General features: G+C 52.8%; 3 protein-coding genes across 5 annotated transcripts; 2 read left to right on the top strand and 1 right to left on the bottom strand.

Moving 5' to 3' along the window:
• Positions 1-2: 2 nt before the first annotated feature.
• On the bottom strand, positions 3-8,582 carry LRRC41 (leucine rich repeat containing 41). 3 transcript variants are annotated; one of them, XM_027683309.1, is made up of 10 exons: positions 8,338-8,582; positions 8,172-8,258; positions 7,623-7,693; positions 5,738-6,866; positions 5,075-5,320; positions 4,051-4,215; positions 3,730-3,828; positions 3,119-3,241; positions 2,173-2,248; positions 3-972 (listed from the first exon to the last, which is right to left on the bottom strand). In XM_027683309.1, the coding sequence occupies exons 1-10, from the start codon at positions 8,462-8,464 to the stop codon at positions 738-740; spliced, it is 2,358 nt and encodes a 785-aa protein (XP_027539110.1). In that variant the 5' UTR covers positions 8,465-8,582; the 3' UTR covers positions 3-737. The 3 variants fall into 3 exon arrangements, with proteins under 3 accessions (XP_027539110.1, XP_027539109.1, XP_027539111.1); XM_027683308.1 differs by lacking the exons at positions 8,172-8,258; positions 8,338-8,582 and adding an exon at positions 7,765-8,071; XM_027683310.1 differs by lacking the exons at positions 8,172-8,258; positions 8,338-8,582 and adding an exon at positions 7,765-8,072 and having other exon boundaries at positions 854-2,067.
• Positions 8,583-8,677: 95 nt separating this feature from the next.
• LOC113967606 (cytochrome b-c1 complex subunit 6, mitochondrial) lies at positions 8,678-9,986 on the top strand. The gene is made up of 4 exons (XM_027683314.1): positions 8,678-8,803; positions 8,897-8,917; positions 9,109-9,270; positions 9,734-9,986. Exons 1-4 carry the CDS (start codon positions 8,780-8,782, stop codon positions 9,764-9,766), a joined length of 240 nt encoding a protein of 79 aa, XP_027539115.1. The 5' UTR covers positions 8,678-8,779; the 3' UTR covers positions 9,767-9,986.
• A 926-nt stretch (positions 9,987-10,912) lies between these two features.
• On the top strand, positions 10,913-14,763 carry NSUN4 (NOP2/Sun RNA methyltransferase family member 4). The gene is made up of 6 exons (XM_027683313.1): positions 10,913-11,044; positions 11,769-12,190; positions 12,339-12,502; positions 12,645-12,799; positions 13,437-13,561; positions 14,337-14,763. The coding sequence occupies exons 1-6, from the start codon at positions 10,928-10,930 to the stop codon at positions 14,608-14,610; spliced, it is 1,257 nt and encodes a 418-aa protein (XP_027539114.1). The 5' UTR covers positions 10,913-10,927; the 3' UTR covers positions 14,611-14,763.
• The last annotated feature ends 58 nt before the right edge of the window (positions 14,764-14,821 follow it).

Below are 14,821 nucleotides of genomic sequence, written 5' to 3'. Positions count from 1 at the left end.
TATGGGTCTTAAATATATTTTTATTGTAAAAATGTTACAAAAGACCAAACTACTTAAAACCTCTGTAAAATGACTGCAGACATTGGAAAGGGGCAACAGGATTGCAAATAAACAGCGAGCTACTTGGTACATAAAGCATTTTTTTTGGTATAAAGTAAAATTTTCCAAATGGAAAAGGTCAAGGCCTGGGGCCTTTGTTAAGCTTATTTTCTACTCCCTTTAAGTGGAGGAAGGAGTTCTTATTTCACAGAATGGCTGAAGTTGGAGGGGACCTCAGGTGATACTGTGCAATAGCCCTCAAAAGCAAGGTCACCTAGAGCTGGTTGCCAAGGACCACAACCAGATGGCTTTTGAGTCTCTCCCACAATGGAGATGGTTATGGATGAGACGTTGGCTGAAACAACATGAAATGTGTCACAACACCCAGTGAAATAAATAACTGCTTGTTCAGAAATCTGCACGAAGTCACAGAAGCCCCTTTGATATATGTCCCACTTACAGTACTCCAAGGAAGATGGTAGAGTTTAGATCACCTGGAAATACAGCTGTTGACCCACATGGTCTTGTGTGTCACTTCACTGTCATACCCCTTCAAATGAACAGAAAAGTGACAAGAACAACTCTGTACTGCTTGAAGCAGGGGAAGAAACCTCCACCTGTGCTGTGAAATCAGTCTTCCTGGCCTGGGACCAAACTGCTTAGTTCAAGCTGATGGGTTTTCTCTGCTCCTGTGTCCATCACATGACACTGATGTAGTCAGCAAAGGCCTGGGAGGAGTCCCACGAGTCGTTGACCACACTGCACACAGCTTTGAGATGCTGAAGCGCTTCTTGAGCTGTTTCTGCATCCTGGTCCAGCCAATTTTGGAAGAGGCGGAGGTGTGTGAACTGAATCTGTCCCCCTCTCTGCTGGATGTGGCCTTCCAGCTTCTTTGTGAACTCCAGGAGCCCATCAGGTTTGATGCAATTCGAGCTTTCCAGGGAAAGGAAGATAAAAAATGTCATTAAGAGTCTAGGCTATAATTTGAGCAGTTTAAATTACTGTTCCTTCTAGTAACTGCCAGTGCAGGTACGTGGGGATGTTTCAAGGCTAAGTGCACCTTCAGCAGTACCAAGTGTGAAAAACAAAACTGAAGCACAGTAATATGAAGGGCTGGAAACATCTTAAAACTAAGGTGGTCACCACTGACAAGTTAAACTCATTATCCTCCTTACCACTGACTTAAGGAGATCTAGACGTGGCCTTAAAATGTTGCTGGACCCAAGCTGCTGGTGAAGCAGTGCCAGGAGCACTTCAGTCTTACAGCAGCTGTCAACTGCCTGGACCAAGGGGCTCACCCCAACCTACAGGTCCCAGCACCAGCCTCAGCAGTAAGTGATCATTTATATCTTCCTTCTGAGAAAATCTGAAGAGCATTTGTCAGGTCCTGGTGTTTCTAGGAGACTCAAAGGTCACTTCCCTTGCACAGATGTGTAAATAAATATCAAGTTGCATGCTGGACTTGAATCTTGTCAGAGGTACAGTAACAATCAGGATTCAAGGCTGCTGAAGGAGTAGCCATGGTTAAATAAATTGTCAATCCTGTGTGTCTGCAACCTGAGCCATCAGGATGTAAGGAAAGGGTGGGGGCAGAATCATGCAATGCAGTTGTTAATGTTGCAGAAATGCCACCCCCCACATACTTCATGAAGGTTACTGCCTATCCTTACAGCCACTCAGGCTCAAGAAGAGAGCAGCACTTCAGAAGAAAGACCAAAGATGAGGAAAGGAATGCAGAGGCCTCCACAGGATCTGACAGGCAATGACAACATTCCCTCCACAGGGGCAGTGGAAACAGAGCTGTTCATACTGATGGCTAAGAATAAACCTATAGGGATGTTACTTCTTACCTACAGCTTGGGGAGGGCCTGCAGCAGCCTCCCAAGGGAGCAGCAAACCAAAGCTGCTTTTAAGATGGAGCTTGACTCATTTATAAAGGGAACAGTGAGATGCCTCAGAGATGCTGGAGGTTCCTGAGGCTGTATGTGCCCATTGCAGTACTCTCAGCTTTTCCTGGGCACACATTCCCTCAAGGAAGGAACAAAACCATGCTCTGGTTCTCGTGATGCCAGAGCCCAGTTCAGCCGTGCCCCTCCCCAAACAAGAAATTCAGTGTTTAGTGCAGCAGAATACCTGACATCCAGCTGGCAAAGAGAAGAGGAGGAATCTTCAGAGAAAATGTCTGCAAGGGCAACCAGCCTGTGATTCCCTAAAAGGGGAGAAACGTCACTCAGATGCAAACTGAGAACTGGCTTGAAATTTTAAGTGGCCACAGGGCTGGGATAAGAGTGCAGAAAAGAGGCTGTAATGATGTGAACACAGCACAAAGGGCCCATCTCTGCCCCCTCAGTTTGTCCCCCTAAGTGACCTAAAGTGAATTCATTCCCCTGAGCACAGTGTTCAAGGCAATGAAGACATCTGCTCATAGGGCAGTTGTTTTCACTGGAAAAATTCTGGTTTTGTTTGAGAAGTCCATATGCAGCTTTGTTTTAGAAATTAAGTGTATTCAGGTTATGCCAAGATTTTCTGTTTTATTTCATTAAAAGAACAGAAAAGAATATTCTGGATTCACCTGAAATTAATTTCTCAAACATTTCTACTTGGCCTCTGATCCAAAAAGCCTATCATTTCTCAAAATTCAGTTCCACTTAGTCACAAACTTTACTTGTTCCCATCCCTCCAGTGGCTGCCAACAGCTGTTAAGACACAAAATGCCCAAACTTGGGCAAAATCTGCGCCTTTGAATGAGAGGCAGAACATCTGCTGCTGGATCTGTTCCTGTTCAAGAGCCTGAGGGAGATCAGCGTTCAGTCAAATCTGGAGACCTGCTAATACTTGCTTTTGCTGGAGAGAAAAGCAACAGTAATGCCCGCACGGCACTTGGGCCCTTGGTACATTGCTGATCACAACTGAAATTTTGCCTTTAAGAAATGAACCCAGTGCTCCTTACTTTGTGAGCTAAAGGCACTCTGTTCATGGATGTGATAATTTCAGCACTGCAGTGCCCCCAGCTGTCAGTGACTCCAGCCCTGAAGTTACCTCCAAGAGAGCTGGTCTAAGGCCCCTCGGCAGTACGCACCAAGGCGATTCCCGGGCAGTTTGAGGCTCTTCAGGGATGAATTTCTTTTCACTGTATTGATTATTTCTGACAGAAACTCAGCAGTAGAGCTTTCAAACAGCCGGCAGAAGGAAAACGTGATTTCTGCGGAAGAAATGGATTGACAGTACATGTGAGTGCTCCCTGTGCCTCATTATTCCATGATTACATTCTGCAGACAGCTCCAGTCCCTAATCCATATGGAATAACAAAGCTACTCCAGCCGTGGATTGCATATAACAGCACTTCTGCTCTGTCAGGAAGACAGCTGAGATCACACCCAGGGAAGTGGCTTTGCCAGCTGACCCAGTTAAAGGCTGATGTGCTCTGCAGGTTAAAAATCTTTGTTTTATAGCTGAGACTACAGACTCTTCTCTGCACCATACATCAGCCTTGCAGCTGCTCTTCTCTGCCCTGCTGGCACAAAGAACCAGGCACGTTCCCACTCTGCCAGCAGCTACAGATCTGCTCCAGGGACTGCTGACATTTGGCTAAACCTTACACGTCCAAAGATCACCTCTTAAATGTCAGCCAGCTGAAAGCAGCCACTGGCAGCATCTTTCCAAGCAACAGCACCCAGGAGTTTGCTGTACCTTGCAGGACGGGATCCTGAAGCAAAAGCAGAACTTCTTTCTGGTGCTCAGCCAGGTTCACATCATGAAAGCTCAGTTTCTTCAAATTTGGAGTACACTCTAAAAGCAAAACAAATTCTCAGGTAAAGCACTGTACACCCTTGACCCAGCTACCAGCTAACACACAGAAACTGAGCTGGACTGTAGGTAATTTGTGCTGGATTGTGGGTAATTAAAAAGGAACCATGGCTGACACCCATTTCCTTTTCTCACAAGACCTCAAGGATGTCCACACTGAAGAAAGCTACAGTGTGTGCCCCAGTGATGCTGCCCAAGGGGTACCTTTGAGTGCCTCCAAAAGGAGCCCGAGCTCCTGAGAGCAGGGCAGAGTGGCACTGTCAAGGGACAACTGCTGGAGGGACTTCGATGCCTTGAGCACTGGCAGCAGGAACATGGTGTGCAGAGGTTCCCTGGGGAATCGGATCTCCAGCTGCTCCAGGCAGCTTTCTAAGGGAAGAAAAACAAGAAACAGTGAGTGAGTTTGGCTTGGAGCTCCCATCTTCAATGTAGCTGGTCCCACAACAAGCAGGAAGGCTGTATGCCTGACACCACTATCATTTAGGTTGGCAGAAATTGCCTATGAAACGTGCCCTGCCCCACAGAGCTCCGTGGCAACTCAGACCTGTGGTAATGTCAGTCACTTACGGCTCATTCCAGGACTCCTGCCAGACCAAAGGGCTGCTAATTTCTACAGGGCTCTGGCAGTGAAATAAAGCTTGAGAAAAGGTCACTCGTTATGCACAAACCAGTCAGTGTCTCTCTGGAGCACAGGTCTTTGCTGAGCCCACTGCAGACTCGCTCACACTTTGCTCACTGCTTTTCTGGACATTCAAGGGCTAATAAGAGTGATGGGAACCTGTGAGCTCCCAGGCTGTAACCCAAAGGCTTGGCCACTGCTTTGCTATCTTCTGTGGTCCTGAGATGATCAAGGGATGCCTTCCCTCTGCTTAAGGATCTGTCTAAGTCTTAGAACCTCATAGTCAATGGCACGGACAAAAGGGAAGCTCCCAATCTACAGATCTGGTAGGATATGCTCCCCATGGGCAGTCACAGCCAGCAGGTTATGACTGGCCCTGTACGAAGCTGATGTTGCAGCAGGCTGGCATACAGCTTTCTCCAGGACTCAGGCTCCACAGAGCACCTCACAGACCAGAAGTGACAAACTGCAACATCTACATCAGAAAGGTGAGGCTGTAATTGCCTAGTAACACACCACTGTAATAGTGTGGAGTGAAGCGTGTGCCAAGCTTTTACAGCCCTATCTGCCTGCCACGTCCTGGTCATCACTCAGGAGTATGATTCCTACCTGGGATTTCTACCTCGCTGCAACTTGGATTTCCCTCTGGCCTGTTCCCCTCCGGCTGGTTTTTGAGGTCGAAGCTGACGGAGAGCGTGTGGAGCTGTGGGAAGGCGCTCAGGACGCAGCGAACGAGCTCCATGCAGGGCATGTGGGAGAACACGTCGCTCACGCGCAGCACACGGAGGCGGCAGCCCGGGTGGCGGGAGAGGGCCCGGAGCCCAGAGAGGATGCAGCAGATGTTGGCATCCAGGCCTGGAACAGCATTGGTACAGAGAGGCGTTAGCTGTGTCTGTACACACACCGAGGCACACGCAGCTGGAGCTGCACCAACGGCCACGCAACCTGAGTCAAAGGCTAAACTCACTGACTGCTGCATCCGTGTGTTCTAAAGCTACACTGTGCACGTGGGAGATGGAGATCCAGCTCTTCCCTTTGCCCTCTCTGAAGGGCATTTAAGCACAAAGCTGGGGGTGTTCTGGAGCAGAAGGGCCCCATCCTCTCCCTCAAACAAGTCCTCACACTGATTAAACATCTCTCCTGACACCCAAGATGAGGCACCAATGCTTTTACAATGCCCCTCCCAGTAAAAACAAAACCAGAGTAACACCCCAGCAGTAAGTCAGACCATTAGAGCAGGGCTGGAAGGAACGCCCTGTTCACAGCACTGACCATTATAAGACAGAACCAAGTTTTCTAAAGACACCCAGGAGCTCAGCAGGTTACTCAGAGTCCGACATGTCTCCCCAGTCAAAGGAATGGAGAACAATTCCAGAGTGGACACACTTCGGAAGCGGTGAGCAGCTTTCAGAGAAAAGATCCCAGCAGGTCCTCCTCTTTTCTTACAGCCAGCACGGCCAGTGCACGGAGATCCAGGGGAGGAACTAGTCCAGTTCTCTGCGTTTTCGTCCCCTGTGGTGCTGGTTTTGTCAAGTAGCCCTGAATTACCCTCTCTAGCAACAGTAAAAACAAAATCATACAGGTCTTCTGGGTCAGCATAGGGTCCCCTGCTCCGTCTGAGGCAGCGACGTTTCCTCCCCACTGTGGGTTTCAGCTGTCTGCGTGTCTTTGGAAGAACAGGGTGACAGGACAACTGCCCTGAGCCACAGTGAGGGGGAGATCCCCCCTGAATGCTGGTGTGGTCACAGGGCCCCTCGCTGCTGGCCTCCTCACACGCTTGGTTTCGCAGGGGAGAACTTCTTGGGACAGAGAGGACAGAGTTCAGGTGAGCATCAGCCTCCACTGGGGCATTGGGGAATCCCTTCTGGTTCTCACCATTGCTGCCCTCCCTCTCAGCATCATGGCCCCTCTCTGCTTGCTCCTGCACCAACTCCTGGCTTGGGGCTTTGTCCTCTCTGCAAAGGCCACACTGATAAGCGAGGGCATTTCCTGAGCGCCAAAACCCAGCGCTCATGCTCAAAATGAGAACGAGGAGAACGGTGTCGGGAACAGGCCAGGAATACATGGACACCTGGCTGACAGAGCCGTGGTGAATCAGCCGGTGGAGGAGCAAAACCAGCGAACGCCTGATGGACTGGTCGGAGGAGAGGAGGTGCTGGAACTTCAGGATGCGCAGGGAGCCAGCCAGGTTTTCCAGCACTTTGTGGTTGTGCTCAGCAGCGAGCTCCACGGCGCCCTGCAGCATGTTGCAGAGGGTGAGCTGGGACACGTGCGGGGAGCTGTGGAGCAGCGGCGAAAAGTGATGGTCGTTGAGGCGCCAGTCGGAGGAAACGTCCAAGACACCATGGAGAACATTGGAGAAGAACGTTTCAAGGAACTTCTTCCTCCAACAGGTTATATTCTGCAATTGAACAGGGCATAGGAACAAAAAGGTCAGCGTTTTTCTCGTTCTTTTTAAGATAAATTATTGCTGTCTGCTAACCTGGTAAATGCGGTGTCCAAAAACTCCTCCTGCTACCTCCACTGAGACCACCTTTCTACTTCTCAACATCCTTCCTCAGTGTATTCCTTGAAAACCTGAGTTTACTCCCACTGCTCTCTTCATTCTGCTTCTGGCCCAGTTTAAACATATTCAGTGGTTTGAAGCTAAGCCATGTTTTTGCCTGTTGAAAATCACGTCATTGGCAATTTTCTTCCTGAGCATCTATTTACAAGCTGTCATTAAGTTGCCTACTAATGATTCTTTTATGATGATGACTCAATGAAGCTGCTTCAGTTTTCCTACATAAAACCATTCTGCAAACTCACTGTCTTCTGTAAGTATTTTTCTCATCCTTTCTAAGACATCAGCACATGTTTTTACCAGCGTAGGTGTAAGCACGACATAAGACACTGTATTTATCCTTTGTTTCCCTGAGAATCTCTGAAGACAGAATTTATTCTTTTGGCAAACTCACTGTTGGGAGATGAAGGGTGTGGCTGCACACTTCCGTTCCTTTTATAAACCCTGCTTCCCAAAATGTTTGTGCTACCAGGGTCACGCCTTGGTCTGGAGCTCTATGAACGCTTATAAACAAGTGCTAGCAATTGCTTAGAAGTGGCCAGAAACAAAATCTCATGGAAAACGGCACCTTCTCCCACCTTAGCGTTTCCTCACCTCTGAGTTGGGCGGCCTGGTTTTCATCACGTCATCCCACAGCTGGCGCCAGATGGGCTGTGTCGAGAGGCCTGGGGGGAAAAACCATCAACGGGGTGCTTTCACCCCTCTCCCCATCCCGGTGCTCTGCCCTGGGGCTCACCGGGGTGCCGGGAGCACAGACCCAGACCCTGCGGCACAAGGACAGGCAGGGGGAAAACCGCCGCCTTTGACGGGGCACGAGTTAAAAATGTCAGGTTTTGTTGGTCCTCAAAAGGAGCGAGGTTACAGCAGGGCCCGCAGCGGTGCGGACGGAGCACGAGGGTTTGGATGCAGGGGAGTGTCCCAGCCTCGGTGGCAGGGATGGTGCTCTGGGGGTCTCCCCCCTCCATAGAGGGTTCACCCCCCTGGATCGGGGCTCCTCTCTCCAGCGGAGGGTCCCTCTAGTGTGGGACTCGTCCCTCCAGGTTTGGGGGCATCCCCGCAGCCTCCCACCCCATCCCTTTGGGAGCCCCATCCCTCCCGCCCGGGGGTCCCCCCCGCGGTCTCCGCCGTCCCGGGCGGTGTCACCTGCTCTCCGCGCGGCGCCCTCGGCCCGCTCGAGGCGGAAGATGGTGAGGAGCGGCAGGAGCCCCCGCAGGAGGTGCCCGGGCAGCGCTGCGGAGAGGGAGAGGGCGGCAGGGTGCGGGCAGGCCCGGGCCCCGCGCCCCGCCGCCCCGCGCCGCCCACGCCTTACCCCAGACGTCCCGCTCCAGGGCGCCCATGCTGCGGCTCACGGCGGCCGCGCTCAGCGCGAACAGGCTGCGCGGCCCCTCCGCCGCCATCGCCGCCTCGGGCACCGCCCGCCCACCCCGCGCCGCCATCTTGGGAGGCGGTGGCAACGGGCGGCCATGTTGGGGAGGTCGCGCCGGGCGGTGGGGCCGGACGGGCGGGGGGCGGGCGGGCCGAGCCGGCTCCAAGGCAGCGGGCCCCGGGAAGAAAGGATAAAGCGGGCAGGGAGCGCAGCAATGGCCGTGCTGGCTCTGTCAGGGGCGCGGCCGCCGCCGGCGGCCATGGTGGGAAGGGCCGCGCCGCGGGGGGAAGCCTCACCCTGGCGAGGCGGCGCTTCCGCTGCCGGCGCGGGCAGCGGCAGTTCCGGCGGGTGACCCTGCGGAGTCCTTCTGTGCGGCGGCAGCGCGATGGGACGCGGCGGGGAGCCCGAGGTGAGCGGGGGATCCTCCTCCCATCCGCCCGGGGGACGGCGCACACGGGGCGTTTGGGCGGCCGTAACGCTGTGCTCTCTTTTCTTTCCCCAGGAGGAAGAGGAAGAGCTGGTGGTAAGACGGGGAGCCGCGCCGGCGACTCCCAGGCTCGGGGGGCTCGGGCCGGGCTGTGCTGGCGGCCCAGGACCCGGTGGGCAGGGGGGTTGAGCCCAGGCCGCGACGCGGCTCCCTCCTGAAGCCATGGGGCTCGGGGGGAAGCGGCCTGTGGGGGTGTCCGGGTGCTCAGCGCGGCCCCGTGTCCGCAGGATCCCTTAACCACGGTGCGGGAGCACTGCGAGCAGACGGAGAAATGCGTGAAGGCGCGGGAGCGGCTGGAGCTGTGTGACGCCAGGGTGTCCTCCCGGTCCGAGACGGAGGAGCAGTGCACGGAGGAGCTCTTCGACTTTCTGCACGCCAGGGACCACTGTGTGAGTGCGGCGTCCCTGCTGGGGCTGGGGACGGAGCTGCCTCCAGCCGTGCTGCTGGCAGTACTGGCAGGTCGAGTGTGACATGCAGTAGCTGTTCAGTCAGAGGGAGCTCTGAAAAACTGTGTTTTCTTATTAAATGCTCGGTTCCTTCCTGTTACATCAGATCCAGCTGGGATTCAGTAGGTTATCAAACAGATAAGTCACACCCATGGCTTGTGGCCTGCAGATGGCACTTGGCTATTTCAGTCTTGTATTTGACATTTTACAGTTTAGCGTTTTTAACCTGAGCTGAAGCTTTGTAAGACGTCTCCTTTTTTTGAATGACTTGTTGCAGAACCATGAGGGGAGGCTGCAGGGCCATGTGCATTGGTGGTCCAGAAAACCAAGAGGCAGGTGGTAATACTCTGCTGGTTTCCATCCCTAAACCACGGATTACTGACGTCTCTCTCTCTCTCTTTTCCAGGTTGCTCACAAACTTTTTAGTAAACTGAAGTGAAGGTGGGCGTGAACGTCCACCTGCTTCCACAGCCGGTGTCAGCGGTTCCTGGATCACAGTTCTGCTTCCTGCCGTCCATCCTCCATGCTGAGCAGCAACAAAACGGCTTCCTGGCAGCGTGTCACTGCCTCTGTGCTCCTGGAAGATGTGAAGATGTGCAAAAAAACCATGTTGATGTTCTGTAATTTTCCGTATTAAAATGTTCAGAGTTCCCATGGAAGTGCTTTCTGTTTATTTCCAGGTTCTTGTGCTCCTGATTTGCACTGGGTTAAGGTGAAATCAGTATGTGTCAGAGCCCAGTTTAGTGGAGAGAGTCATCCTCACTTGTGGGAATGTCCTTTTTTTTCAGCCATGATATGCAGCAGCTGCAGCCCAGTCCCACGAGGAGGAATTTATCTGTTGGAGCCACAAAGATTATTTTCAAGATCCTTTTCTAGGAGAGAAAACTTCCTTCCCTACCCTTGGGGGAAAGCTGTCACCTGTCCCTCACTGTCTCCTGCTGCTGCCAGTGGCTGGAAGAGCCTCCTGGCTGCAGCCAGCTTTACCTCCTTGCCCAGGAAACCAAAAATGTGGCTGTGGAGGTCTTTGGTGTTGGTTCACCTTCTCAAACCCTGACCGGGTCACCTGAGGGACATAAAGCCTTTCTCTGTGAGTCACCAGCCCCTTCTGGTCACCTGAGACTGTCCTGTCTGTGCTCTTCCTTTTGTGAGCAGGATGTTCAGTAGCAGGAAAACTAGGACATGTCACAGGGCAGAAAAATTCTCAGCTGCTCTTCCAAGGGGAATTAAACCTGCCACCTTTTTAACTTGGCTGTTTTTTACCCACGTAGTGGTCCACAGTCTTTTTGCTGGTGGATTTCAATCTTAATCCCTAGAGGATTGAAACGGATTTTTATTAGGGTAAGTGTAACGTTACTTTCAGGAGTTTTTGTTGTGCGAGGTCCAGCACGTTTCTCCTGCTGCAAAGCCCGTTTGTTGCTGGATCCTTCCCAGCCCCAACCCATCTGAGTGATCACAGAACCACAAAACGGTTGGGTCGGAAGGCACTTCAAAGGTCATTTAGGTACAGCCCGCTGCCACCGGACCCGGATTCCCAGAGCCGCATCCCTCCTCGCCGGGAGCACTTCCCGTGTCCCGCCCCGGAAGGCGCTGTCGGGGAGCGATGGCGGCGCTGCTCGGGTGTCGGGCGGCGGCCGCGCTGCTGCGGCGGGGACCGGGATCGGGACCGGGAGCGGTGCTGGGAACGGGGCAGCGCCGGCACCAGCACAAGGAGAAGTGGGTGAGCGGGGCCGGGGGGTGGAGAAACCCTTCCCGACGGGGCTGCCGGCGCACCCGCACCCCCACCGCGCTGCTTTGCACCCGCGTCTCTCCCCGCTAACCCTTTTTGCACCCCGTTCCCACCTCTGACCTCCCCACTTCGCCCCTCTCGCTGCACCCTCGTTCCGCTGCTCAGTGCGCGGCCGTTCTCCCCCCGCGGGCCCACCCCGTGCACCCAGCCCCTTTCGGCCACCCATGGAATCGTGGAATCGCTCGGCCATTCGTGGAATCATGGAATATGCCGAGTTGGAAGGGACTCATCAGGATCGTCCAGTCCAACTCCCGGCCTGGCGCAGGACTCCCCAAGAATGACACCATGTTCCTGAGCGCATTGTCCAAACACTTCTTGAACTCAAGACAGGCTTGCCCACTTCCCTGGGGAGCCTGTGCCAGTGCTCAGTCACCCTCTGGGTGAAAAACCTTCTCCTGATATCTAACCTAAACCTCTCCTGAATCAGCTTCTTGCTTTTTCCTCAAGTCCTGTCACATTCGTGCTCCCGAACCCTCTCCGGGGCGCCACCAGCCTGTGGATGTAGGGGTTCACCTGTCCCTGCTACTTTCAGGGGCAGTGGAAGCAGCACAGAATCCAGTGCTGGATTCTCCCGGAAAAACGTGGAGGCTGGGTGGTGGTACTGGGATGCCAAACTATTTTCTCTTTTAATGTCTCTGGTATTTTTCCCCCCAAGGCTACCACGGCCCCTCGCATCCCGTCCACACGGCTGGCCCTGCACCACTTTGACTCAAGCTACAGCCTGCACCTGGGGGAGCTGTGGCCCTCTGTCCGTGTGGGCCTGCTCTGTGAGCAGAAGTACGGCGCCCTCCTCAACAACTTCTCTGCTCTCGACCACGTCACCCAAGAGCTGGAGCTGCTGAACGCCACCGATTTCGTTTCCGAAGCCCTCCAAAAGGCACAGCAGTCACAGCGGGGTGCAGCTGCGAGGGAAGCAGTGAGAGGCTCCCAGGAGGGCTGTGTTCAGGGCAGGACTGTGATACAGGCAGAGACAATGACACAGGCAGAGACATCGCCACCGTTTCGTGCCTCCATCAGCCCCAAAATCAAGTGTTACACCTTCCCCAGGGGTGACATCACGCGCTTTTTCCCTGCACGGTGAGACATCCCTGGACAGACCACCCACTCTCGTTGCCAGCCTTGGGGGCTGCTGCTTCCCTGCATCCCAATCCTCACTTCCAACTGCTCTTTTCTTTTCTTTTCCCCTTGCACATTTGCTTGTGTTATACAAACTGGTGATTTCCAGGCCAGACATTTTGGGGCTCCTTGGTTATTATCTCATGGATGCAGCATCTCTCCTGCCCGTCCTTGCACTCGATGTGCACCAGGATGACCTTGTCCTTGACCTTTGTGCAGCTCCGGGTGGCAAGACTCTGGCTCTGCTGCAGACTGGGCTTTGTGTAAGTGGAGGTGGGTGTTCCCTTGTTCCCCATCCTTAAACAGGGCTGGAAGAGTGTGCTGTGCTCATTAATGTCTGACTGTTAATCATTTCTAAGAGTTGGGAATCAGGTGTGTTTTTGCAATTCCCGGTGTTCCTGTTGTGTCCCTGCAGGGCATCTGGCAGCCAACGACGTCTCCATTTCCCGGACAAAGAGGCTGCACCAGATCCTTCATAAGTATATTCCCAGAGAAGTCAGGGAATCTGTGAGTGTCACGTCCTACGACGGGAGGGACTGGCAGGATGTGGAAGGTGACACTTTCCATAAGGTAGGTTATTGAGAACTGGTGAAGATAAACCCTCTTTTTGAGGAAGGCAGCAGCTTATCCTACAGTATAACTGTAGTTTTCCACAATCTGAAATGCAGAGAAAGAGAGAGGACTAAGACACATAGGGAGTAATATTTCCTCCTGCTATCCCTTCCTTCAGGATCCGGTGCATATGTGCATCCAGAGTTAAACCTTTATTTGCCTGTGTAATACCATGTAGAAGTCCTGTTCTTGTCCATCACCTGGAAGGGGTTAAGTGTGAAGATTAGATAATTCTGTTTTCTCAGCCATGTCCAGCCTCAGGGGCTGAGTTTGATGCTCTGGGAGGCGTTGCTGTAGGAGCACTGGCCGTGTGTGCTTCAGTGACATCTTCCAGGCAAACACCCAGAGGAGGAACATTAAATGAGGACATGTGTGAGTGTGGGATGTTTTCCACCATCTCTGGGTCTGTTTGCACATTCCCAAAATGCCAGAGCAGCCAGATGATTACAGTTCAGTGTGGTGCACACCCGTGCTCAGGCACCGGGAGCTGCTTGTGCGTGGTGAGGGCGGAGGAGGTGGGCATGGGGAAGCTGCACAGGGGGACTCGCTGAGCCTGACCTGGGCATGGGACTGACAGGGACCTCTGCTGCTGCAGGTGCTGGTGGATGTGCCCTGCACGACGGACAGACACTCTGCCATGGAGGAGGACAACAACATCTTCCACAAGAGGCGAACCAAGGAGCGTCAGATGCTGCCCATGCTGCAGCTGCAGCTGCTGATGTGAGTGAGCTCGATGCTGTGTCCTCATGCTGTTTGTGTTACAGTAGTAGCTCTCCATGGCCAGCACGGAAACCTCTTTTTACTTTGTCTGTCTCCAACTGGGAAATGTGGAAACCATGTGTAGTTTTCTGGAAGAGCAATAGTTGGAATGCATCAAAGCTTAATGTAAGTGTAAGAAGGTGCAAATGTTCTTGGTCAGATCACAGGTCCTGCCTGTCCCCAGCAGTAGCTGTAGGAGCTAGGGAGAAGAGTCTAAGGAACATGATAGGTATTGTGTTGTCCTCTTGGGTGATGGTCTTCCAGATCCCACTGATCAGCCCTGGAGGATTCCTGAGTGCCCACATCTCCCAGCACATGGGCTGCTCATCACCCCATTTTGCTGGGAAGGCTGGATGGACTCACTGTGCTGTGACAATAAGAAAACAGATTAGAGAGTCCCATGGCAGTGCTTGAACTGCAAGAGTCTCCTCCCTTCTACACGCTCTTATCCCATTCCCTTGGACATGACTGCAGGGTTATACCTTCCAGCTGCTCTCCAGTAGCATCTCTCCCATGTTAAATTCATTATCAATCTAAGCATCCATTTGACTCATTGCCCTGGCCTAAAACAATCCTCACGTTGCAGTGACACGAACTGCTGAGTCTGTGGAGTTCAAGATTTGTCTGTCACTTCCTATGAGTCACCTGTTGGCTTCCCAGTTCTGGTGGGTGGTGATGCCTGTGCCCCACACTCCTCTTCTTCCTGTGACAATGTGTGTGTTCATCTTGCCTGCAGGGCCGGGATCCTCGCTACCAAGCCAGGAGGAGAGGTGGTGTACTCCACGTGCTCCCTCTCCCCGCTGCAGAACGAGTGTGTGGTCGAGAGAGCGGTAGAAATTGCGGAAACCCAGTTTAACATCAATGTCCACGTTGAGGACTTGAGCCACTTTCGGACGCTCTTCCAGGACACGTTTTCCTTCTTCTCAGGTTGCCGGCTGGGGGAGCTTGTTCTTCCTCACCTCACAGCCAACTTCGGACCTATGTATTTCTGCAAATTACGTCGGATGTAGAAGGGGCAACAGACTATGTCTGTTTGCTGTCAGGAAATACCCCAAATTTCCAGGGAAAGTACAACTGCTTTATATTTATTTTTCTTTTTAAAATGTCCCAAAGGAAGTCTGCTTTTTTACTGCAGGCATAGAAAATAAATGAGAAAGACCTGCTGTGACGTCTCCTGAATATTTTATCTGTTTGAGACTGAGGTGTTTAATCTAGGAAAGA

This window comes from Neopelma chrysocephalum, unplaced genomic scaffold, assembly GCF_003984885.1.
Source record: "Neopelma chrysocephalum unplaced genomic scaffold, ASM398488v2 Primary Assembly neopelma1_64, whole genome shotgun sequence".
NCBI lineage: Eukaryota > Metazoa > Chordata > Aves > Passeriformes > Pipridae > Neopelma > Neopelma chrysocephalum.
Note: the sequence above shows the minus strand (reverse complement) of the source record. Positions and strands in the feature narration are given on the sequence as shown.

Bases quoted from the DNA above. Each gene is read 5' to 3' on its own strand.
- LOC113967606 (XM_027683314.1), top strand. From the start codon at position 8,780: ATGGGACGCGGCGGGGAGCCCGAG. The intron at 8,918-9,108 runs GTAAGACGGGGA...CCGTGTCCGCAG, and splicing joins AGGAAGAGGAAGAGCTGGTG to GATCCCTTAACCACGGTGCG. The intron at 9,271-9,733 runs GTGAGTGCGGCG...TCTCTTTTCCAG, and splicing joins TGCACGCCAGGGACCACTGT to GTTGCTCACAAACTTTTTAG.
- LRRC41 (XM_027683308.1), bottom strand. From the start codon at position 7,993: ATGGAGGGGGGAGACCCCCAGAGCACCATCCCTGCCACCGAGGCTGGG. The intron at 6,867-7,622 runs GTGAGGAAACGC...GTTCAATTGCAG, and splicing joins CCAGGCCGCCCAACTCAGAG to AATATAACCTGTTGGAGGAA. The intron at 5,321-5,737 runs GTCAGTGCTGTG...ATGCTGTTCCAG, and splicing joins CTTGGTTCTGTCTTATAATG to GCCTGGATGCCAACATCTGC.
- NSUN4 (XM_027683313.1), top strand. From the start codon at position 10,928: ATGGCGGCGCTGCTCGGGTGTCGGGCGGCGGCCGCGCTGCTGCGGCGG. The intron at 12,800-13,436 runs GTAGGTTATTGA...CTGCTGCTGCAG, and splicing joins AAGGTGACACTTTCCATAAG to GTGCTGGTGGATGTGCCCTG. The intron at 13,562-14,336 runs GTGAGTGAGCTC...TCTTGCCTGCAG, and splicing joins CTGCAGCTGCAGCTGCTGAT to GGCCGGGATCCTCGCTACCA.